Genomic DNA, 26,081 nt, shown 5'->3' on the forward strand with positions numbered 1-26,081 from the left:
GATGTGGAATGCTTTGTAATGGTAGGATGTCGGTGACCTTCCAGAATAAAATGCTTTCAAACATGTTTGTAATGAGCTTCAAACTGTAACTACAGTCTGTGTGTGCCAGCTGTAAATAAACATAAACCCATTCCAGGACTTGGTACAAAGAAAGTGATTTAATCAGCACTGTTTCCAACAGCATGGTCAACAAACATCATGGCTTTACAAACTCCTCTAAGTGGTTTATATTCAACCTAAATACAACTCCAACGGCAAAAACAAGTGATAGGCAAGTTTTCCAGTGGTCGCTGCAGGTCAGTCTGCAGGTAGGCTGGAAAACGGCACCTTAGGTCAAAGGGCTCCAAGCAACTCAAACATGTCAGTAATTTCTTGACTTTAATTCCTCAGTTTCAATGAGGGAAACCTGGCTGAGAGAACGAGTCATGTTGCTGTTTGCAATTACATTTCTGCCTCCATAGACAGAAATGCAGAAGCTCAACGTACTGCGCGGTGCTGCAGACAGCTTGAGAGGAAACTTTGACGAGGAGCAAACGTTTTATGTCAGAGCGCATTTCTGAAGAGTGCAATTCCAGATCATAGTCATGTGTTCCACCTTTTACATTATATTTATTAAAAGCAACTGCATCACTGAGTTGTTATGCAAGACGTTTTCTGCACAGAGAAATAAAACAATATTGGAATGACATATTTACAGACAACAATGCAATAAATTTCTAATGAATGTAGACTTAAAAGGAGACCCCGAAAAGTTGTCTTGCTGTGCTAAAATGAAACAATAAAAACATCTCAAACATGAGTTGAGCTGAATCACTCGGATGAGCATTTAAAGGAATGGTCACATAGCCGGACAATGGCCAGTTTTCTGACTGGCTACACTGACGCGGCCTCCAGTTCACTTCAATAAGTGATAAAACAGTAACATTATTTTACAGTAATGTGTACGCCATGTTTGGGGTAACCTCACACAGAAAATTCAGACAAAAACAGCAAAACAATTGACACTCAAACAAACTGATATGGAATGTCTTTACAGACCACAGATGATAAATTAAAAAAAACATTTGAAGCATACCCAAACAAATCCTGCAAGTTTCAGTGACTACGTCATCTGTGCATGTAGGATGCCTGTCAGTAGTGCTGGCACTGAAGTTAAGACGCGTTAAAGTAGTCAGATAAAATGCACACCTTCCATTTGAGCTGCCTTTCAGAAAACAGTTACAAAACTAACATAGCTGAAAGATGACAAAGACATTTAAAATAAATAAAGCCGTCTGTATATCAGATGAGCATGGCGGCACAATCGTCATACATACAGAGCTGAGGTACCAGCGTGTCATCGTGCTCAGAGATCGTGTCGACGCTGATTCACATGAAAGCACTTGAGTGAAAAGGACTCGGCGTGTAGGGAAAAGAAGAATCACACATGGAGCTCATTAGCTTATAGAAATGTTAAAGACACTGGGCTCAAGTCTTTTGAGTGCAGGTGTAAACAGTAAATAAGGCTGAGAAATATTTCTAGAAAATAAGCAGTAAAAAATATTCCTTAAGTCTTGCTCCCTGGGATTCTTTCCCTGTTAAATGTTTTCTTTTGGAAACATCTGCTTTGCATTTTAAGAGAACAGGTAGAAAACGTATCTATACACGTACAGTATATCCTTTGGTGAGGGAAAGAACCCCGTATTCTCTGCTCTCTATTCAAGTAAGAGTGATTAGAAAAGAAAGAAGCCATCAGATAAATACATGTGGAGCGAACATGCTGATGTTACTCCTGTGAAAAAATGTATCTCTTTGAGGTTTGGGATGCTACCCAAAGGCAGAATTACAAACTTCAGGATAAATATTATTTACATATATAACTTTTTCCTCTTGTGTTCGTCATAGCTATGATCAGATTTCTTTTTGAACTCATGGCAAGAGTTCGTCTACTTTGCTCGAGGTTATTTGAGATAGAAAAAAACTCCACGTTGTTGTTATTATTGCACAAATAGGATACACATTCAATGTGCACACAGGAATAAGACTTAGACAGATGCAGTCACAATAAGTTAGGACAAACTGAAAGGCTCTGAACGCACTTTGTAACAACGGACACATACAGGAAGGTGATTTTGGTCCTCCACTGCTATGGGGAGAATCAGCTGGTCAAGTCCCAGAATGCACTGGGGCTAATTAGCAAAACAGGGTGGACCTGTGAAGAATTTGGTTCTTGTGAGTCCACGGGAGTCCAGTGTGAAGAGATATGCCAAATGTGGTGGAGAGAGTGGCTCAGAGGAAGAAGAGGGATTTAAGACAAGAGAAGGTCAAGTAAGAGAGGGGCAGGGAGGCGCGGCCTCAATGTTTAGGCTCAGTCCTGGAGGAGACTCTCCTCAGACATCCACCCGAGAGAGGGAAGAGGCTGTTCACGTCTGGAGTACTTCAGCTGCAGCAGGTCGCCCACTTCACTGATGGCCGCCAGCGCCTGGCAAAAGAACAGGAAGAAGGCGATTAATCTGAAGCCAAAATTATTTGTGTCAATCACAATAATGAAGACAGCCAGACAGACGAGCCAGACAATGAAACCCCTGAAGATCAGCGGATTACACACACAGCACTACTTGAAAAGAAGACTTGCTTTTGAAGGTGACAAATTAAGTGATAAGCTTTAATCACACGTGGATTTTTAAGCACTAAACATGACAGAAGGCTCCCTGCGTGAACCACAACTGAGCTCAAACTCCCTCCACTTCTTTCCGCAGGAGACTGTATCAGCATTGCAACACTGCGCAGCACCTGGAAACAATTTACCTTCCTCCTGACCTTTTTTTTTTTCTGACTCCATGCTTTGAGAAATAGCGAGGGCTGGCTTTTCCAAAGACGGAAAAAGCGGCTCCTCGAAGTGCTCTACAAAGGCAGGCCGGTGCCCTTTAAATGGACTATTACAAACGGTGTTGACGTGCTCCTCAGTAAGATGAATGAAGTGTCTTTGGAGAGACAGAGCAGCTCAAATAAAAGTCTGTCTCTGAGCCACGCTGTAATGCTTAGAGACAGCTCGGCTTTCCAAGTTACTTTAAAATAAAGGACATATTTGGAGCCAATTTTTCAGCAGGCGCACACATCAGCTGAAAAACCATAGAGAGGGCCATAAATCCAACAGACTCTTACACCATGCTGAGGATAAAATTAAATCTTCAGCAGTACAAGTATGCCCTCGCTTGACCTTGATCAACACGGATCAGATGTCTTACTCTTTATAATTTGGATGGATTGGAAGTGACAGCGTTAAATCAAAACATAAAGCCCAGACGGTCCAAGGAACGGAGGGTTTACTCATCTTCCCCAGCACAGAAAGAGGTCATCATCTTGCTTATGCATAAAGGTGATGACAGTGGAGTGCAGCTAGTGCTGATGTTCTGCCAAAGACACCCAGATGTTGAAAAGCCAATGACCATTTTAAAGTGATTTTCATGCAGCTTTTCGAGTTGTTCCAATGACTGTATTTTATATAGAGTGGACAAGGGGTCTCCATCTGCTCTCATTGATATGTAAACTTCACTGACAGGAGTGATTGTTTTAATTACATCTCCTCACGCTGTTCCTCTTCTACTCTGCTAATCCTGAACAGATCGGCTGCAGGAGCCGTATTTGTCAACAGAGCTGTCAATCATCATTTTACAGCAGATAACTAATAAAAACTAAACTTGTGAGAAAAATTAACACTTGGATGTAAATCAGCATGATAAGAACTAACTATAATGACAGAAACCATGTTTGAGAAACATTTATTTGATGTGTATTTTGATTTTATAGTTTGACTCATGTCCCATCTGTTAACATGGAGGAGGCGGGCTTTATGAGCTATACTGCAGCCAGTCAGCAGGGGGCGCTAGAGATGTTTTGGCTTCACTTTAAGGGAGCTGTCATGCCGTCCATCTTTTATACAGTCTATGGTTTGTTTGCATTGCAAATGCATTCACCATGTTAGAGTCAAGAGGTTGCTTTTATGGCAGGACATCTGAGGAAGGCTTTTGCGTTAAACAGTTGAATTAAAAAATGGCAAGAAAATCTAATGGACCTGGTGATGATGTCACCCTTCAGCAGTCACAGTCCTTTGTATGAATGAAATCTAAACTGTAAACCTTTAGGATGTCTCTGCTGGAAATTCAATCTTTATAATCCAATTTTAAACCTTGTTTTCCTTCAATTTGATTAACCTCTTTTAAACATTAAGGATTGCTAAGATACAGTATTTAATGTTTGTGTTTGAGACAGTGATTGGGACTTATGGGATGACTTACTGTGTCGAGCATCTCTCTGGTATGGGCTGCTGAAACGCAGAAACGTGCCCTCGACTCGATGATGGGTGTCGCTGGGAAGCCGACGACCACTGTGCCGATGTTCCTCTTTAACATCTCCCGACCAAACGCCCTGAAAAGCAACAGCGACATTAGACGGAGGGCAACGCATGGAAAGTCCAACTTCTCCACCAACACCACAGCCACATCTTAGATGTTTTTTTTCTTTAATGTGTGAAACTAAAATCATAAACAGCTTTCCACGCATTAAGTCAGATTCTATTTGGAGAAGGGACAAGAGTACGGAAAATCACTAAAATTAAGAGGCTTTTATGTCTTTTCCAAATGTGAAATCATTCGGAGATTCTTCTGTTTATCCATACTAATTATCCTTGATCTCTTAAGCATTGAAAGTGTATTAAATTATCTGAAATGGAGGAGAATCACACACCCAATTTTGGCAGGCATGTAGAGCATCATGGGTACTACGGGCGAGTCATCGTTGCCGTAGATGATGACGCCCATGTCGCGGAGTTTCCTGCGGAAGTAGTTGGTGTTCTCTGATAGCTGTCGGAGGCGATCAGCACCTGGAAGAGGCAGACAAACACATAAGGAGGTCACAACGTGAGCACAGGCCTGCACGTACACATAGAATGAGTCAATAAAAGTGTTCTGTTGAAATGAGAAAGCCTTCATACTGAGTATCTGTCAGTTTGCATCTCTTCGCTCCAGATGTTTTCTCTTCCCTTACTTGATATTTTCCTCATAATTTCTGTTGGAAGTTACAGAATGTTCTTGATCGGCATTTCCCTCAATTTGCTGTTAGACCTGTTGATGCGTACCGAACTTTATGTACAAATAGGAAGAATAAAGATGGAAGCTGTTGAAGTCAAAACATCTGAAGGTCCTACAACACTATTTTTAGTTAGTATTTATGCGTGCAGGCTCTGTGAAACTGTATTAGCTTTTGTTCAGTGGCCAAGTGAGAGAAACAGCATGTACCTTGCAAATTACTCAACCATTCATTTTACTTAACAAAGCAATCATGTTTAAGTTTATGACTTTGTTCGTTCTTGTGTGAAGCCGGTTTAAAGTGGTAATCTCGAAGATCTCTTCTTCTTGCGGGAGCACACTTTCCAGATAACCAGACGTCCACGGCTGGCTCCCTTTGTTACAGCTGTAACTCTTGATTCTCCTGGCTGACGGTCGCTTTGCTTTTTAGACTGTTTGCCTTCATCTGAGCGTCAAATTTGTTTCGTTTTCTTAAGATTTTCTCTTATTTTTGAAGTTCTATCTGTAGTCATCCATCTTTTCTTTGTTTGTTCAGCCATAGTAGATTACTGTTTACTGGAAACACCTGCAGAGACCGGAAAAGCAGCCGCTTAGCTCCGCCTACCCTCTCTGGCAGACCAACCACTGCTGGGTGATGGAAAACGTGTCACTAACTGGGCGCTGCTTGTGATTTTTTCAACAGAAGTCGCCACAGACACCCAGTCTGTAATAGTACTATATACTGCAAATGCAAAGGCTTTCATCAGTGGGCCATACGCTAAATCACCATTGAGTTACCTCATTCGGCGATAGATAGTGACTTAACAGACATTTATTCTATCTTTAAATATTGAGAGACAGACAAACTTTTAGTTTATGGATTTGAGGTTGAAACGTAGAAGCATTAGAGCTAAAACGCAGAGAAATAAGTGACAAAAAGCAAAATCACAGCCTGAAATATACCCTCAGTATCAGGAAGAATATATTTTAATGCTGGTTTTAAAGCCCACAGGCTTCAGGCATTTTTTACGCCAACAGTTGCATGAAGCCAGGGCACCTCATGAAGCGTTTCTCATTTACAAGGTTGTTGTTTACCGAATCAAATGCTGAAGGAACAGCGCTGCATTGTACCTCTTTATAGATGTGCTGGTCAGGGGGTACTGGCCTGAAAAAATATATTAAAAAGGGGGCTACATTACTGAAAAAAGTTTGAGAACCTCTGCTTTAATTCACTCAGAACATCAACATCATCTGACAGAACAACTGAACCAAGGTGCAGTAAGAAGTAACAGGTCGGCTCCAGTAACAAAGCCATGTCAACCAGAAAAACAAAACAAACTCCCTGGAGAAGTTCAAAACTCATAAGAGACAGCATGTCTTGTATCATGTCCTCCGCAGAAAGCAGGACACAGTTTGCCTTTGAAGACGACCAGGGTTCTTTAAAGTTGAGGTCAAGGGGCTGAAAGTAAACAGGCATCAATCCTCACGTGTCAGTCTGATGCACACTGCGGATTCACTCTCTGAATCCGCAGGCTGAACCTCTACAGATAGCATCTTAACCAAACAAATAACCATATGGCTAAAAAGCGCCAACAGCAACACACATCTGCCCAGCCGTGCTGAAAAACAGAGCAGAAACAACACGACTTCAAAGCGACCTGAGACACAACAAAGTCTGACATTATATTTATCCACACGTCTTTTTCCACTGTCAAAGAATCCAAAGCTTTGAAACAAAAAAACAGTGCTATATAATATTCAGACAATTTGCTTTTCAGGCGCTTTAGCATCCTTTTCATGTTGAAGAAAGCCCGTCTTCTGCTTTTATTCCTCATCCACATCTTTGATTGATGTGAGCTTCAAACAACAAATGTCACATTTCGACGCAGGCCTTTGCCTGGAACCACGAGCAGCCGTCCTCGGCGACTTGAACGCAGCAACAAACTGTTAGCAGGCAGCTCTCGACTGTCACTTCAAGTCTGTGTCAGTGTCTGAATCTTCAAAGGCCTGGATTTCAAAGAGTGACGGGGCTGCAACCAATCAGACTGTCATTGTTAGTCCTCTGCAAGGAAAACTGAGAGATGTTAAAAGGTCAGCCAGTCAGGCCTTCTCTGCTCAGAGCTGATGACATTGTGGAGCAGTCATACTATAAAAGGTTGCCCCAGGTGTTTACTCCTGTACCTAATGATTCAATGACAAGGGAGCGAGGTAATCTGATCTTTAATCAGCATCTTTAATCAGGCTCTTAAAGGAGCAGGCATCAATCAAGCCCCGTAAAAGAGTAATGGGGTTGCCGCCCTGCAAGAAAAACAAGACTTAGTGATCTGTTTGTGTGTGTAGGAGATGAGTCCAACAGAGTTTGATCTGCATGGATCTCTGGCCCTCAGCACCACGCTGCTTTGTACCCAGCGTGAAGGCAAAGAAGCACACGTACACAAAGAAACACACATCTGAAAGCCATAAAGGGAAAGGGCAGAAGAGTCAACATACCACTGCGTCAGGAAGACCTGAAAGAGGAAGGCAACTGTCCACCCGACTGCTTTAAAAATTTACAAAGACGGGAGGAAAGGCTGCTGTAGAGGACTACAGAGACACTTTTAAGTATGCAAAACCATGCTGAAGAAACATAGCTATCATCAGTTGCTCTCAAAGGCTGAAGTAACTACCTCAACATTTTGGAAAACCAAAAGTACTAGTGTTTCTTAGAAAGGCCTGTCGCTCATCTTTAAAGTTAAATCAGGTGAAATTCCAAACAGGAAATTACTGCTACTGAAAAATGCATCCAATTTTGTGTTGCAAGTGACCTGCTGTGACTGCAAAAGTATGAAGGGCACAACTGTTCCCATGTGGCATTTACACTATGCCTCGAAAAGGGTTTACACAGTTTGATAAGGCTTTGTAACACCCCTTTATTTGCTGGTAAATAATTGCCAGCCTGCCATTGATAGTAGCCTTTATCACTCAGCTGGGAAAGGAAAACTTCACAAGGTAAACAAGCACAATCTGCATGAAGGAGCCAAAGTACAAAAGGTGGCAAAGGCGATGTAAGTTGAAAGAAGGGGAAGGACTGTCAACAATTCCTCTCAGGTTTGCGGGAAATAATCAAGTCTGAGTCAAAGGTTTATACTGCCATCTTGTGGTGACTCAAGCACACTGATACCAACTACAACCAAAATACTATCTCTGTAGTCCACAAAATACTAAACATGTATCATTAGCTTAGTATCAAATCTCCACATACTCTTACTCTGTGTGATTCTTAGTGTCTTGCCCAACCCTTAAGGTGTCTACATAGCATAAAAGTGATGTCCATCGATCCACTATCTTTTAGTGTGATAGTAGTGCAGTGATTGAAGGTGCCTTTTAACGCTCCCTCCTCATCACACAATGCTGCTGCCGGAGCAGAGGTGCACTTTAAGGTGGTTATTATCATTTTCTGGCACCTACCGAGTGTGGACCCGTCCTCTCCCATGATGATCTTCATAGAGGTGATAATCTGCTGGGCCACAGGGGGGGGCATGGAGGTGGCGTACAGGGCGCTGTGAGAGTGGTGCCGCAGGTAGTCGATCAGCTCCTGACAGAGAAATTACAACAGTAAAAAAGTTGATTTTATTTTTATATAACAGGGATACAACCAATTATGTGTCTGTGACAAAATAAAAGAAACACATTTATATTATTTATACATTTCTGATTGATAAAGATATATGGTAGTAGACACACGAGCCCACACACGAGAGGGGAAGACAAATCCATTGACTTTGTGATGTGTGAATGTGCCTCCTACACACTTTTGTTTGCTAGCTAACAACAGGAAAATGCTTAAAAGCTGCTAATGTGTACAAACTACAAACAAGGTAAATAACCTAAAACTTTGTAGTTTTATAGGCATTTGAATAGAAAAACTGAGTTTTAAAGATTGGATGCAGGGAATAGTATGTGAGGCATCAGCAGGGATTATGCTTAAAGGAGCAATTCTCCCCTGGAAAAAGCCACTGTCAGTCACAGCTGGTGTTCTCTGTGATCGATAGAAGCAATAATATTCTAAATTGGCGCCATAGCTGTGGAGAAAGTTGTACAAACAGCTCGTGGTTTCGCCCATTCTACATTCTTACAACACCCAGCGTGCGTTGTGCCCCTCCCTCTGAAAGGAGCGGCCCAGCGAGAGACGCTGGAGTGAAATACTACAGTTACGCTGCAGGCAACGTCTCAGAGCGGTACAGAAGCCGAAATACGATGAGAATATACCGGTGGATTATCTAAAAAATCTTCAGGTCTGCAGTCTACATTTCAAACCTGACGATTCTGAACGAGACATGACATCGGAGGCGGGCGTCCTAGATTGACACAGTTCTTCTGTATTGAAGAAAAGATACAAATATTTTAAGGCATAACTTTATTTTGTTTGGGGGAAATAAATGGTTTCCTAGTTTTTCAGGAAATAATATTTCAGCATCGTCTTCAAGGCAGTTTGGGCCTAATAACTGTCCAACACTTCACCTTTCCACACAAGTGTTTCAGCTTTTAACTTCTGTTTGAAGTGTTGCTAACATATTGTTCCTATCTGTATGTTATTTTATATCATTCTTAACAAGAGGAAGCCTTATTGGCAGCTCTACTCTGACTTAAAACGAAGGCTTACACTGAGTCAAAATCCCTTTAGGAAAAGCAGGAAGTTAACTTTCCCAATGCTGGTAAACACTGTGAACAATAATGAAACTCTATGACACACAACCTGCTGGTTCCCAGCAGTTGGGAAATAGTTCCCTAAAGAGCAGCTTCCCTAAAGTGCTCCAGCTCCTTAAAACAGTTTGATTCTCATTTCCCTTTATGTGCCATTGTCTGACCTCACAGCCTTTATTGTACCACCAACCTTTTTGCCTCCGATGTATCCTCCAGCAGCACCAAAGCTCTTGGTGAATGTGCCCATCATGATGTCGACATCTTTGGGATCCAGGCCAAAGTAGTCCACTACTCCTTTACCATTGGGCCCCATGGCCCCGATACTGTGGGCCTCATCCAGGTACAGATACGCCTTGTAGCGCTTCTTTAGTGCGATGACCTCTGGCAGGCGTACGACTGACCCCTCCATACTTCGGGACAAGAAAATAACGTATAAATTCATAGTAAAGACATGCTCAGAAACATCAACACATTTATGAGGTCTCTCTTTTTTTATAAGGGATAATGTTTGACGAACAGACACACACAACCTAACCCTAAAGCTGCAGCGTAATTGAAGGAGCATGTGACAAGTCGACCTTATAAAATACCGTGTGACCTTTGCCTAACTGCATGTGCAGGCGTTAATGCCTGCACAGGCGCTGTCTATTTTAGCAGTTGAAGTGTTTGCTTTCCAAATCCCAGTGGAAATAAAGCTCCATTAACATTACATCAGTAAAGGCCATTGATTATGTCAGAGAGTTTCTCTGACAGCTGTATTGATCAACAGGATTGATCACCTTTACAGTAAGTACACTTCAAAGACCAAGGAATGCATTATGCTCAGAGGAGAATGGGACACGTTTTCTTTATTTAAACAAAGTGATAAAAGTGAGTGTTGACATCGTAGTTGAATAAACTAAAGTAGAAATTGTGACACTGGTATTCACAATTTTGCTCAAGCAGAAAACAGCTTTTTTTTATGAAGTCAGTGTGTGGGTGTTGCATCAAGTTAAAGATATGATCTTGAAGAGTTTCATTTAAATAAATGTCTGTTAAGTCACTATCTATCGCCGAATTAGGTAACACAATGATGATTGAGCCTATGGCCCCCTGATGACTGCCCACCATCACCCAGCAGTGGTTGGTCTGCCAGAGAGGGTAGGCGGAGCTAAGCGGGTGCTTGTCCGCTCTCTGCAAGTGTTGCGAGTAAACAGTAATCTACTATGGCTGAACAACAAAGAAAAGATCGATGACTACAGATGTAACTTCAAAAATAAGTGAAAATCCAAAGAAAAAGAAACAAATTTGACGCTCAGATGAAGGCAAACAGTCTAAAAAGGAAAGTGACCGTCCGCCAGGAGAATCAAGAGGTACAACCGGAGCCAACCGTGGACGTAGGGAAGTGTGCTCCTGCAATTACCGTTTATTGCCATAAGGTGCCGCCAAGTAGAACGAAACTGAGATCTTCGAGGTTACCACTTTAAATCAATGCAGGGAAATGTTCTTTACTCTGAAATATTGCGTCATATATCTCATAAAAGTTCTTTGTTATTTTACTGCAAATGAGTTTCCTGGTACAGTAAAGATGGGGATGTTAATGCCATAAAAACAGCCTTTAGGTCTATGGCAGGCTTAGTAAATCAATACCTTTGCTACATGACACCATAATGTCTTAAACAAAGAACAGCTCCACAAGTAACAACAATGTAAGACTATAACTATTACTGTCTTTTTGGAGATAAATATACATTTAAAGTACCAGTGAAAGTGCCATTAGGATAAATGAGTCCTCGCCCGGAGAAGTAATTGTTTAATGCAGCAGTGCTATTAAAATACTTCAGTGAAATAACAATAAAAGAGAAGTACAATTTTATTGCCAAAATTGGCTTAATTATTAGTCTGAGGCCCTTTTCACCGAGCGTGGATGCTTGTGTGCGTCAGTTTACTGTACATGTGTGTTAGAGAAGGATGATTGTGTCTACCTGTAGATGCCCTCCACCACTATGAGGATTTTCTTCCAGGGTCGGTGGGTTCTCGGCTGCCCGTGAACGATAGCGTCTCTCAGCAGCTTCTCCAGGCTTTGCATGTCTACATCACAGAGGAACAACCTTCATTGTTTGAGGGTAGATTTAATAGCCTTTAAAATTACATAAGAGTTTCTTTCATTAATGGATGAGTGTCTATATTTTATGATTACAGCCCTTTGTAGCATAGCTTCAAAGCATTCTCTCAGCAGTCTGCCCGTATGGTTTCTGGTTGCTGTAACTTTAAGGGAGGATATCTGGTGACTGTGTTTACATACATGATGTGTGTGTTAATGTTGGACTGCACCACGCCCACTACTGTGTGATTCAATACAACAAATAAGAGAAAGACGAGCAAGTGTAGAACTGTAAAGTGTTTGCACTGAGTGGAGCAACTTGCAGCAACTCACACCCATGTTGAATGTATTTGCTCTGCTGTTGGGTAAAGCAGATTATAACCAAGTCCGGCCTCGTGGTGCTGAAAGCTCATTTAACCCTATGTAAGCTGTGTGATCGCATTCCTTTGATGTTTTCTTAGTCACATATGTGTCTAATGGTTCTTAGGTAAGATGCTCGTTATTGAAGGTCACCCACTGTTGTGTTTGAAGACCCGGATTGTGGAGCCGGACAGGCGAGCCCCCAGCACCAGCGATGCGTGATTCAGCTCGTCACTCAGAATGAGACAACCCTACAACGAGAAGACAAGAGAAGAAATGTTCATAAATATTACAGAAACAACAGGAATGGAAAGCAGCGACTACTAATCAGCCAGAGAAATCAACCCTGAGCTTTGCTTGCATCATTGTAACACCCAAGGGTGTCACATGAGTTTTTTTTTAGTGTTGAGCAACAGCTTTCCAGACCAGACTGATTATTCCAGTTTGAGGGAGACAGAGCTGAAGTCTTGCAATGACATGCATGGGTTACAGTGGCAGGAAGCAACATGAACATTCCTGTGTAAAAAACCTTCTGCCTCTCTCTTATTACTCCGCTACACCAAACATGCACGCGCATTTTGCAACTGGTGTGTGCGACTCTCTGCAGCACCGAGGCAAGGAGACAGAGAGGAGAGATGCTGTTTATTCCAAAAAGTACAATTTATTGCTGGCAAAATTAGGCTGTGCCATATCATATCGTTCAGATTATACTGGTATAATTTTTTGACGTGATAAGAAAGTGTGGTAACGCCATATCAAAGATGTTACTTTGCAAGACAATTGTTATGGCTAACAAGTTGCGTATTGCTTTTCCTGTTCATTTTTAGAAGCACTCGCCTGTGTTTTAAATCAATACGAGCAGGAGAGATACCCGTCTGTCCGTGTAAACCCCGCCCCTGCATGCTCAGAGTGTGTGAGTGTGGAGAGGCAGGGGTGCTCAGCTGAGAGCAGAGAGCGCATTGGGCGGAGGGCAGACTTCAGTGTTTGATCGATACTAGCAAAAGAATTGAAGACAAGAAGAATAATTGCATCATTGTTACGGGCAGCTTCAGAAAACACCGGAAAACATCGGTTGCAGCAACGTGACGCCTGCACGTTAAGCATTAAAAGGTTTTCCTAATACGCCACACAGATGTTAATAAACTTAACGAATAAACAAATCACTTTTAATAAAGCCTACATTTGGCTTTTCTTCTTTATTTCTCTTCACATTTCCATCTAATTGAAATTTGTAGCATAGCCATATATAGAGAAATTAAGCAGGCAGCTTCGCTATTTACTGATTTAAAGATAAACAACATACAGGGGCAGTTGATGCAGTGGCAGATCAACAACCGCTTATAAATAAGTAAGAAGAGAGTATAAGAATAGCACAGCTTGTAGCAGCAGGCTACAGCAGTGTTTCCATGTTGTCACGTAGATTTAAACGTGAACAATGACTGGGTGGGCACAGAGTGGGCTAAAGCGTATTAAGTTTACCTCAAGTTGCCATGGCTCCTGACTGACACAACCTCTGCGTGTGCGCTGCTGACACAAGTCAAGTAGAAGCCGAATGACGCTAGTTTGAGTCGCTGTGATTGGCTAAGTTACGTGGAAAGCTAACCGTGATTGGTTGTTTGATTCAGACCGGACAAACGAAATACAAAGAGGAGGGCTCTGACAGCCACAGATCAGCAATCAACATTATTTCAATTTAATTTTGTTAGGGAAACGCAATGATCAAAATGCGTTATTTTTTTAACCAGTCTTATGAAATAATGTTGCCTACTGTAGCTTTAAGCATGTTCACATTACCTTTTAATGACAGGTGAGAAAGAATACCTTTTGTCATGATTAAATGTACTAAAACAATTATGTTATATTACCTTTATACTACTGAAAAAACATGTATATAAGTACCCTGCTCTGTTTCTTTTGCAACTTATTCATTATTACCTTTATCAAACAGGAAAAGCTTATCCCAAATATTTTCAGAATAAGAGCTTATTTCTCTTTACATCATAACTATTGCCAACCCCTTATCCACCTCTTAAAGTCAATACACTCAAACATTCACACTGGTCACACCACTTCCTCTGGTCAATGAATAAATGGGATTGTTACACAACACACAATTATGCAGTAACAAAACGACGTCAGCAAGCAGAAAAGTGACGGGCAGGGTAACGAATTTATGAACCCTCGTGACAAGGTCAGTGACTCAAATCTTTACTGTCTGGCTGAAGGTCTCTTCCTCCCATTTCATCTGCTTTTCGCTCATGTGGCTGTCAGGAAATGTGCTCTGTCAGCTCAGATTTCTACTTCCTGTTCAAGATACGTTAGCTAGGGAGGAAAGGAGCGAGTAAGAACGCAGGTATGAGCTGGAATGTGTGATTTGTTGGGGTTAGAACAACAGGGGCTGGGAGTTGTCAAATATTAATCTCCAACCTTCTGCACTCACAATGTTCTGAAAGCTTCAGCTGGAAACAAGTGTGTTGAGGAACAGTCTGAGCTTGGACATACATCTGAGAACGTAGCTTGTTTTCAGGAAAGAGTGTTTTTCCTTAACAGTAAATCTAATAACGGCAGTTAATACAATTACAGGATGGATACAGGGGGCAATATTACCTTGAAAACGCAGTAATGTAATCAAACAGAACAGGATGTTCTAGTCTGAACAAAAAACAAAAATAAAGGAAGTCAGATAAATTCCTTACCTTCCCGGTGAGAGCAGGAATGTTCATAGAGTTTGTTGCGAAGCCCATGCCAAAAGCCATGGATGACTCAACGCCGAGGAACCTGGCAACCAACTGCTCCAGCTCTTCATGGATGTCCAAGTTCCCTGGAAAACAACATCCCTCAGTTTTACTACAACTTCCTATCAGACCTTGAGTTTGTTTATCTATTGAACAAGCATGCATGCAAGTACACGCAAAATATGGATGACGCAGAACACAGAACTATCAATGCTGTCAGTCTATTCCACTGACTGATCTGCTCTCCAGAAAAAAAAGCAGGAAAGAAGAAGAGTGCAAGCTAGTACACATGGATGTCAACAATTCTGGATTGAAAACACTTTAAAACGCGCCTTTGTAAATGTTTTATGCGGAAGGAAATTTAGTCTAGCTTCTGAGGTCAGGAGCAGCAACCAAGGTGCTAAACGGAGAAACACCTCAACTTCAAAAGGTTTCACAATGCGTCACTACATATCACACTCAATCTTTCCCCTTCCCTTCAGAACCACTCCAGCCTGTGGCCTCTGTTGTACGCTGAAGGAGGGAGCAGTGGCTCAAGTACCAGCTGAGGATTTAAAGTCCATTTGATCATGAATGGACTCAAAAAGACTTTGATGTCAAATGATGATCTTTTTAGAAAAAAAAACGACACTTACCCATCTCACAGCGAGTGCTGCCCACTCCAACGCCATACTTTTGTGTGGACTCAATAGCAGCATCGGCGCAAGCACCCACATTCTCAGCAAAGCCGAGGTAGTTGTATGAGCCCATGTTGATGACGTTCTTCACCACTCTGCCCGTGTGCCTGAGAGAGACAGAGGATTGGTAGCCTGACGTTAGGTTGATAGAAAACAGTACCTTCAACATGAGTCTCATGTCTAATGAGACTTGTTGCCTGGAAACTCAGAGTCACAGTTATCATGCACCTTCATAACATAAAAATGTTTGACGGAATGGAATTCGGCTAGTAAAGTCAATATTTTACTGCACAAATGCCTGAGATAAACTTCTTTCCCCTCGTAGTCCGGGCAATTTTTCGGCAGCAATATTAAAGCACTCTTCCCATTTTCAAAGCTAAAAATGTATACATGTATACATATTTACATTATACATATTTACTAGTGGACCACTGAATGAATGAGGTCTATATTTCGTTGAGGTACCAGAGGGAAAAATTCAAGAAAAGGGACAAATTCAATAAGTTATGTGCATTCCATTTCAAATTTGTGCCATCTTGATAAGTTGATACGATGACTGTATATAAAGATGGACGATGCGTCTCCATCTGCTCTCATTGTATGAATTTGAAGCCAAAATAGCCCCTGTGATAGGCGCTGCCATCTTGCGATGGTGACGTCATTTGGAGCCAGAGCTGTGCAGTAGAGATCGGCGGGTGGAGCCGCTGAAGCCACTTCCGCTAACCAAAACACACACTTAACTTACTGAAAGAAACAGCAAGGATCCCGCATGCCAGCGTGTTTAACAGCAGAACAGCTTCTTGTGTTGGTCTGAAGCAGACGTTCACAGATGTGGGAACTTCAATGACTGTAGTGATTGTTCTAGTTAAGTTCCTCCTCTACTCTGCTAATCCGGAACAGATCGGCTGCAGGAGCTGTATTTGTCAACAGAGCTGTCAATCAATTTTGATTTTATAGTTTGACTCATGCCCCATCTGTTAACATGGAGGAGGTGGGCTTTATGACCTATACTGCAGCCAGTGAGCAGGGGGCGCTAGAGATGTTTTTTCTTCACTTCTAGGGAGATGTCATGCCATCCAATTTTTTAAACAGTCATATACAGTACAGTGGTATATGAGTTTATAGCAGGTTGTGTTTATATGACCATCTGAATCATGCCGTACGTCATTCTTGCTATCAGTAATAAGAGGCCAGTGACTTTAAGTGCAAATCAATGTACTTCCTGTTGAGCTAAGGATAAGACACACAGAAACAGACACACCTCTTTGGGAGTAATGACGGTCATAGACAACACCTTGATACAGGGTTGATCCCGGTGCACATACACACACAGAACAAACACTCACAGCCACACCTAGATGCAGCAACTTACTCGAAGGTCCAGTTGTAGTCGTGGGAAACTCTCTCCACCAGGTCCATCTTAGCACCAGGGACGCTGCAGATGGGACGATTCCAGTTGTCTCTGATTCTCATGTACAAGTTCCTGGTGTAAAAGTTCTCAAAGTCCTGATAGAGGGGGACGAAATCCTGCAGAGGAAGAGGGAAAATGTCAACGACTTTCTAATGGCATGTCTTAGAGGTTCAATATATAACAAGGGAGCCATCTTTCTTCTGTGGCAGATGAATGATTTAACCACATTTAATCAGGGTGATAGACTTGCAACACTGTGACAGCTAATGTAGTAGATAGAGACGTGTATCAGAGAGATTATATATCTAAAAATCAAAGTGTGGTGTTGTAATATAAGTAAAGTTCTGCATTGCAACTTCTGCTTACAAAACAAAGCATTTGCAATCCAAGAAAGTCATGGAATAAGTAGTCTGACTTCACTTTTCCGTCACTCATTTGATTTTTTAAATCAGCCTTTTCATTCAAAGTTGTCAAATGTAAACACCGCTTTACCTTCTGCTCCTCTCTTTCCCGAGCCACGTGGCACTTCTCGATGCTCCAGTGGCGAAGGAAGTCTCGGAGGTAGCCAAAGACGGTGAGGATGCCGTAGCCCATGTATGTGAGGACGGCCACCAAAAGAGGCGTCTCCTCGAATGACTCCAAGAAGGGCTTCTTGTACAGGCTGGAGTTGTGTGTGGCATTTTGGTTCTGGGGGGACAATAAAGTAAAATAGTGTGTCATTACAAGCCTGTAAAAGTTGACATTGAGATTGAAATGAACAACAGTTTTAATCTACACCCAAAACACAGATATAAGAGTGCTAATGTAAGTAAATCAAACAACTCTATGTTGAAGTGAAGCCTGTTCCAGCTGGTGGTTCTTTTTTTAAAAGGATAATAGTTTATCTATGCTTCAAGCGTATTTACCCATGAAGTCTGCCTCACTGCACAGACCAATAAACTGCTATAGCAACCAGCCACACAAGTCCAGTATAAGCTGGGCACACAGAGGACGACAGCAGGTCTGATTTGGTCAAATTGTGTTTTTCTTGGAAAGAGTTAGAAACCCAATAAAGTCCAGAAGGAGCACATTAATTCATGGAGACCTGAATGTGCCCGAGCCCCGGTGCACCAGTGAGCAGTAAAATGGCCATCAGTCTGCGGTTCCAATTCATTGAGTTTTATGAAAAGCAATATTGATCTGGGATTATGGGGACGTATAAATGTGGTCACACATCGGAGAGGCACCATAAAAAGTTGTCGTTATAAGCTGGCCTGTGGACTCGCTCCTGTCTACAAAACCAACATTAAACAAATGAGCGCGGTCACTCATTACAGGTTGTGGCCTGCAGCTTAGCAACCACAGCTCATGTGACCAGTCATACTTCTCCAAGAAATACCTCTGAAACGGGAAACAGGAGGGCACTGCGTGTGTGTGGGTGTGTGTAAAGCCGGTCAAACAGGTCCCTCTCTCTGAATTAACAGACCAGAAACCATGGTTTCATTGGTTTTTTGGCCTGTCTCAAACAGCGAGCACAAAAACACATTCACATCCAGGTACACCGCTCAAAGAGATGCAAACCACAGCAGCTAAATACAGTACGGCTGACGTCATATTTGCTTAATCTTTTATACCTGTGGACAAACAGGGACTGGAAAGAAGCAGATCTGTGCCGTTCATTCACAGCTGGATGGCACGGCAACTGTCCTCAGGAGACCGTCCTACCAACAAGCTCTATGGAAATTTGCTCTTTAACGTGCTTGCTCTGCAGCTCAGGAGATGATGATTGTATTACAGTGTGCACACAATATAAAAAGCTTGCAAATAGAGAATGTATCACATTAGCCCTTAAACTGAATAAATGAGTGAGTCCTCTCTCAGCTAATTGAGTATTCACATCTCATTTCTGCTGAGCGTTAATTGACACTACCATCCCTGCTGATAGCTGAAAGCAAGATCATTTATTCCTGCCTGCTCATCAAAATCCTGCCTTTAAGCATTTCCCCCATATTCTCCATATAGGAATTAAAGCTATATCAATAAAAGGTTCAGTTTTTCAGCTGCACACCCTAACACAGGGGGGCATTTATTAGTGGACTTTGCTTGAGACTGTGAAACGGTTTAAACACTGCACTTAACCTGTAAAAAGCCAGTCCCATGTTGACCAGCTGAGACACAGGCCCTCTGGGAAGCTCTATGTGCATCCAACTCTTATTTCAGCTGCCTTATCATGAACCAGCAGAGCTCATATTAGAACAGGATGACTCAATGTCCTTTTTTAGTGCTGATAGCAATCCTGTATATTACTAATATTTAAGTATCGGTACTGGTCATAGTATCATACAGGTTGGCCCAATCACACTGTCAGAATAAACATGAGGACATACCGGCCTAGTTCATCTGAGAGACATAAAAGTCACCAAATGATACATGTGGAAGTCATCAGCAGGTATATGTGACATGCAGCTCTGCTTTAACTTATGGCTGGATGGAGACATTGTGTGTATAAAGATGTAATTGGTTTGACAGCCAAGGCATCTGGACCTGATTGTGTAAACCAACAGTATGTTGAAATCAGCAGCCCTGTGGCTTTATGCTGTCGCAAGTCTGGAATGTGATGTTCTCAGATATGAGAGATTTCAATCAGTTTTCACAGTAGGTGTGATTTTTGAAAGTGTGTTTTCTGAGTTAAAACCAAACAACTGCAAACAAATAAACAAAGACGTGGGTTTCTGCATACCCCACCTCCACCAATACACACACACACTGTTTTCAGTGTTTCTCTTTCTACCCTAGGAGGGACCACACCCTTCACAGCCTGGAGACATTCCTCTCCCGCTAAAGTGTCATGTGCCCTCCTCTCCCAGGAGACACACACTTACACTCACACCCACACCCACACACACAGCTTATCTGGTAATAACACAACGGGGCACTGCTCTTCTTCATACGAGAGTCAGTGTAAACAGAGACCGGTCTAACTTCACCAGGCTCTCACACACACACAGGAGTGAAGAAACAACAGGGTGTAGGGTTACAAACAAGTCCCCACTACAATCCTCCCTGATCAGGTGGCAGGTAACCACCAAACAAGAAGTTGAAAATGCTTAATTGTTACTTACATAGCACATACTACTGGTTATACGCTTTTTAATAACCACAATGTTAATAATACTAAGCATTGTGGAAGCCACGTGATTAGAAAGTATTAGAAATTCAGTTTCAAGCATTTGGCTACAGCTTGCAAAACTAAACTAGCACATAAAGCTGGACAGTAAAAGAAAAGCTGGACATTAGCTGGAAGTCATCACATTAACGCTAATAAATACAGTTTACTTCTGAGATGACGTGACGTCATACAGCCGCAGCTCACACTTTTCGTGAGCCTTCAAAATAAAACGCATACTCCTAAATTGGAATTTACAGCCGCAATATAAACCGCAAAACCATAAATGTTCATCAAATGAGCTAACATTATTTTCTTCATTCAAACTATTCCACTTCACTGCGTACCAAACATAGCAGCTACCTCCAGTCTCGCGCAGTTGACGGTTGGGCCTTCCTTACCTTCTCTCTGGGGCGACGGTACTTCTGTGGCTGCTGAAACAGGCAGTGGTTCTTCACGAAGCCATTTTTACTCGATTTTTTACCGTTTGAGGTCCGGTGACAGGCGTCCCCGTTCAGCAGCTTGTTCGCGGAGCTTTCCGTCATCTTTACCTGTCGTCTGTGACTGGATATGTGTCTAATTGAAGTTGCCCAACTTGTGTAACGTTAATCGTGAAGTCATGTATGAGCAGGAGAAGAAGACGGATTAAACGCCCACTCTGCACTGTGAGCGTACGAGCCTGCCGGAAATCCACGCCCTGGAGTAATATCATTGGTCGATGCTGAGGCTTCAATACAAAGATCGTCTATACAGATACAACTCATAACTCTGACCTGGGTTGTGTATAACATTGAGGATATGAGACCATGTGCTTATTTAAAAGAGATTTGGAGAGTGTTAGCTACTAGGGGGAGTTTATAAGAAACATTTAAAATGCTTAAATTATTTTAAGCTGTTGAACAATTAACAGATTTACTTTTCTCCACAGTTTTTGCAGCCAGTTTAAGCCTTCTTAATTGTTGAAAAACAAAACTCTTACAATATAATACATAATTAATTTTGAAAAATATAAATACCGGTAATGAGAAAGAATTCAGAGTTCTGTTTGGTGAAAATTCATAACTTCTAGCTGCTAATGGTGCATTTGGGTTAATTTAATTCATGAAATATTCCAGGTTTTTGCTACTACATCCTAATATCATTATATATATAAAAAAGTCCAGTAGATATAGCCTAGTGAGAAGTAAAAAGCGGTTTTCAATTCTTTTGTGCACTTTTTCCCTACCGTTACGGACGCTATAAATGTATTTTTTTATATTAATTGATTTTAATCTAATAATTGTTTTGTTTGTAACCTGTTTTGAAACAAAAAACACATTACTGGGTTTCTCTATCCATCTCAACAGTCAAGTCTGAAAAGACTGTCATGTCAGGGTGAAACAACGATTATTGTTTTTAGTATTTAACAATAAAATGATGAGTCCAACTCCTTACAGAATCGGTACATAATAATGTTGTTGCATGTTAATGTTGTACAGTGTGAGACCTCCTGTTCTTCCATCTCTTTGCTAGGCGTCACCCTCTCTCCAGCGTGGGACGTCCTAAAGCCCATCCCATGGAAATAACCCACAATAACCTTTGGTCAGGCGTCAGCGTAATACCCCTTTCCGTTGACGCTGTTTCTCACCTGAGCAGGGAAGATGCTAAACAAGGGTCAAGGCTATCGTCAACTTGATTCCCACAGAAAAAAAATCTATGGAATAATGACTAAAGTTAGTAGAAAAAATGACCAATTCAGTGTTTTAGAAGGTTTGGGTTGTTTTGCTTCTGCAGCAAAGAAAGGTATCTTAATCTTCCCCAAAGGTTTTGTGTCTCACTATGAAATATCCAAGAGAATTGTGTTCCTTCCGCTTAACAGAAAACAAACATAGCATGTAACTGATGAGCCTATGGCCCTGGTTAAACTGTAACCTGTGACAGGCTTTTTATCTGGAGTACATCAGGGTATGTAAACAATATAATCTTGCCTAACACCACACCTTGAAGTGTTTAATTATTTATTAGTAAGATAATTCATTTAGCATATATTATATATGTATTGCATTATGGGCTCCATTCGCTTTCATTTCACAATATCCTACTGGGCAGAGGACTACCAGTGGAGGTATTTCAGGTGCATAGAAAGGGGGAGAAGAGAATGCAACAACAATAGGCTGGTTTCCTGGAGTCACAGTGGACCTGCAGGTTGTACTTTTCACTTCCTGTTTGGTAAATATGGTCAGTGGAACGTGCCTGTCAGCACAGCCCCTGCTGTGTTTGCGTGTGTATTTGATAAGGTATGATGTATTGTGTAACACTCCACCTGTGAGGCAGCATGTCCCTTCCTTCCTTCCTTCCTTCCTCTACTATTTGCATGTGTTACTGTGGTGAGGAATTTTTATTCATTTTGATATGCAAAAGAAACATCAGCTCCACTGTTCCTTAAACCTACTCCTACTTCCACCCACCTAGATGGCAGTGTTGGGCCACACAAAGGTTGAGCCCTGCATGTAAACAGACCTGACATCAAAGGTGATGCTGCTGCCGTGGGTTACAGTTCAGTGTTTGGTGGCATTGGTCTGCAGCACGGTGTTCCTATTGGGTGTGACATCCATGATGAAGACATAAGCGATAACATCTGATGACTTGATTCTCTAATCAATTTTGAAACCTTTGCCTCTTGTTTTCGTCTCAAGGTTGTAACCTTGAGTGTGGAATAGTGAAACATTAGTCCGACCAGCTCTTGTCAATGTGCACAAAAGCAGTTAAGCTCCCATCCATTCCAAACCTGATAAAGGTGATAAGCATCCAGCTTTAATAGGATCAGAGGCAGGGTTAAAAGGAAAGAGGATCTGCTTGCATTGATACAGACACAGCAAAGAGCTTTAACAATCATTTATTCTGATGACACTCTGATGCAATACAGAATGATGTTCATTTTGTGGTCCCATTCAGGGGAGTGGCCTGGGGTGGCTTGGGCCCCCCTGAAATCTGATTAGCCACCCCAGGTTCTACCCCAAAATGTAGGGCTATTTGTCCCGTCAGAGGCAGAATTATGTACAAACTAATTTTGTTATGTGCATGTTGCAACAGGCTGTTTGAAGCTTTTTGAAGCGTATTTCAATGTAGCACATTTGTTTTGTTGGTTCTTTAACTGACTTTGGTGACATATCTTCTTTGTGAGTCCTTAAATTAATAATGACATTTAAAGAAATGTCTGTTAAGTCACTATCTATCACCGAATGAGGTAACACAATGGTAGCCCACTGATGAAAGCCTTTGCAATATATAGTATCATATAAGGCAAACAGTCTAAAAAGAAAAGCGATCGTCAGCGAGGAAAACTGGACTTTTTTGAGGATCTATAATGAAATGTTTCCCTGCCTGCCTGTTGCATCATGAAATAAATATCAGCTATTTAATGAATGAGGCCATCTAACCTCATGTAATGCAGATAGAGAGAAACATCATAATTAGCGTCTCCACTGACAAGGTTACATGTCCCTTCTGTAGTTCTTACAGTATCATTCAAATGACAGATGATTTTCTATTCACTGTAGATGTATTCCTGCTCTCTGCTGAGATTTCCCTGCTTTGATGTCATGTAATGAAATCATCAGGAGAATCAATCTCTCTATCTCCCTATTCCCCCGACAACCTATTAAGACCCAGCGCTGCCTGAGAGGAAATCTAGGCAAGCAGCCATTTTTTACACTTCAACGGCGGCTAAATGCGGTTGATAACAAATGATGAAATCACAATAGCACACAAGTAACCATGTAAATGAGTATAAATGAATCGATTGCTGGGAATTACGCTCCTTCACAAACAGAGGAAGTCCAAGTCACATCCCAAATGATGCATTTAAATACTGGCTGATAATTCCACTGTTATTGACATTGCAAATGGCTGAAAGGGGGGATCATGGAAACAAACAAACTTTCTTGCGTCATCAACATATGCGTAATATATCCAACTCCACCACCACATGTTTCCTCTCAGAACCCACTCCCTGTATCCCAGCTCTTCCCCAGATGAAGACATTGGCGTCAATCACTTCCTGTCACAGCAAATCCCAGAGCAGTCGATGTGCACTCCCACCACGGTTGGGTGGGCCCTGCCGCCAGAGTATGTGTGGTAGTCTGCTTTCTGACTGACACAACCATTAGAGATTGTTACGCCTGTCTAAGTCTTCCCAACATAATAGATTATCCACAGAGGGAACCGCCGTGGAGACGGGGAAATCTGCTCCCCAGGTTTCAGGTGAGTTAGACAGAAGGACAGTTTGACAAGGAGACCATTTTCCAGTGAGCAGTAGACTCTGTCCGACACTAGACTGCTGGTATAATGATGAGTGAAATCCGGCCTAAATATGCACAGATGAGGAACTAATGATATGAGAGTGAGTGAGTGGCGGAGGACAGACAGGTAGCTCAGGCGCGTGATGCTGGTTGTGAATGTCAGATTCAACTTACACACTCTGTGGCTGTGCCTCCTGTATCCATACTATGTATTAACAATATGCATTAAAGCTCTTGTGTGGAGTTTTTCACCGGTTATGAAACAGACTGAAATTAATTCTGATTACTCTATATGACCTATAAAAGCAAACCAGACCATCAGCGACAACATTGATTATTTCTGTATAGTTATTTTTAATGCCTGAAACTGCTGCTGGAGGGGTAGGTGTCAGACGTAGCGATTAACTGCCTGCTGCCTTTGTTTACATTTTCCATGGCAACAATTTGAAGCGAGTGATGCATATGACTGTTAAAGAAAGCAGGAGGAGATTTTTGTTGAAAACTACCACTTACAGGACAAAATCAGCAAAGAGATAAGAGGTACGGCTTTGTCCACAGGGGGCGCCAAAATCAACACAAACCCAAAGTGCCTCACAGGAGCTTTAAGTGGCAGTGAATTTATATTCATAACTGTAGTTTTGAGAAGACCCAAAGGGATCTGCAGATTGTAATATGCTAGAAAGTTTTAAGTACAGTCTTACTCGTCTGGAAGAAAATTTTTGTGGAATGGACGGCAAACTTGCTCCCCAAGGAAAGCCAAAACTTTATACATTGTTTGTGATTGAAGCAAATGTTCCGCATTAATATTCTTTTTCAGCACTATAAGACTATGAATATTATATTTTATACAATTTTAGGTAGCATTAATGAATTAATCCTGGTTGTAAACACAACATTAGAGTTGATGGCTAACATGCTAGCAAACAGTTGCTATATCTAGCTAACACGCAGCAACATTAGCCTTTATTTAGAGTCAATTATCTAGCTGCCTAACTAATCTAAGTCCAATATTCACTCTCATTTCAGTTTTGTTTTTGTGTCCAAAGCTATGTTACTAGCTAGTTTTTAAACTTTATACACTACCAGTCAAAAGTTTGGACACACTTTCCCATTCACTTGTATGAGAAAATGTGTCCAAACGTTTGACTGGTAGTGTATATCCGACATTCGGTGCCTGACAGGTGAAGTACACTGGGTTTAGAAGATGCTTTTTGCCAATGTTGTTGTGGGAAAAGTGTTTATAAAGAGGTGAGCCTGAAACTAAATAATAAAGTAGCAGGCTATTACACCAAAACAGTTTGCTAAACAACTCCTAAATGCTCTGAAGAGCTCAGGGGCAGTGCTGGGGAAGCTTACTTGAAAGCACAGCTCTGCACTACACAATGAAAGAAGAGCCAGAGCCACACTAGGGAGATTTCTTGTTTGGTTAACTTAAGTTAGTCAAAAAGACTTATTACATAGAGAATATGCATCTGATGTTTTGCAAAAAGGTGCCCACTTGTTGGCAGATCAAACATAACATACAAAAGGTAATACCCCACTAGCTTTAGTTTTGAAGTTAGACACCTGCCTTACAGAAACTAGAGTCTCGGTGAGCTAAGCATCTTGTATAATAGCAAATGCTTGACATTTCAGCCTATAGAAGGAAGAAATCTTCATGAT

At 41.6% G+C, this 26,081-nt stretch overlaps 1 protein-coding gene across 1 annotated transcript; it reads right to left on the reverse strand.

Moving 5' to 3' along the window:
• Positions 1-148: 148 nt before the first annotated feature.
• sptlc2b (serine palmitoyltransferase, long chain base subunit 2b) lies at positions 149-20,755 on the reverse strand. Its single transcript, XM_069657716.1, has 12 exons — positions 20,541-20,755; positions 17,487-17,681; positions 16,956-17,110; positions 15,542-15,690; positions 14,868-14,992; positions 12,329-12,422; positions 11,693-11,798; positions 9,919-10,138; positions 8,493-8,619; positions 4,726-4,861; positions 4,278-4,407; positions 149-2,461 (listed from the first exon to the last, which is right to left on the reverse strand). The coding sequence occupies exons 1-12, from the start codon at positions 20,682-20,684 to the stop codon at positions 2,348-2,350; spliced, it is 1,695 nt and encodes a 564-aa protein (XP_069513817.1). The 5' UTR covers positions 20,685-20,755; the 3' UTR covers positions 149-2,347.
• Positions 20,756-26,081: the final 5,326 nt, after the last annotated feature.

Source organism: Semicossyphus pulcher, unplaced genomic scaffold (assembly GCF_022749685.1).
Source record: "Semicossyphus pulcher isolate SPU_LCO1_2020_fin unplaced genomic scaffold, fSemPul1.0.p SCAF_11, whole genome shotgun sequence".
Lineage (NCBI taxonomy): Eukaryota > Metazoa > Chordata > Actinopteri > Labriformes > Labridae > Semicossyphus > Semicossyphus pulcher.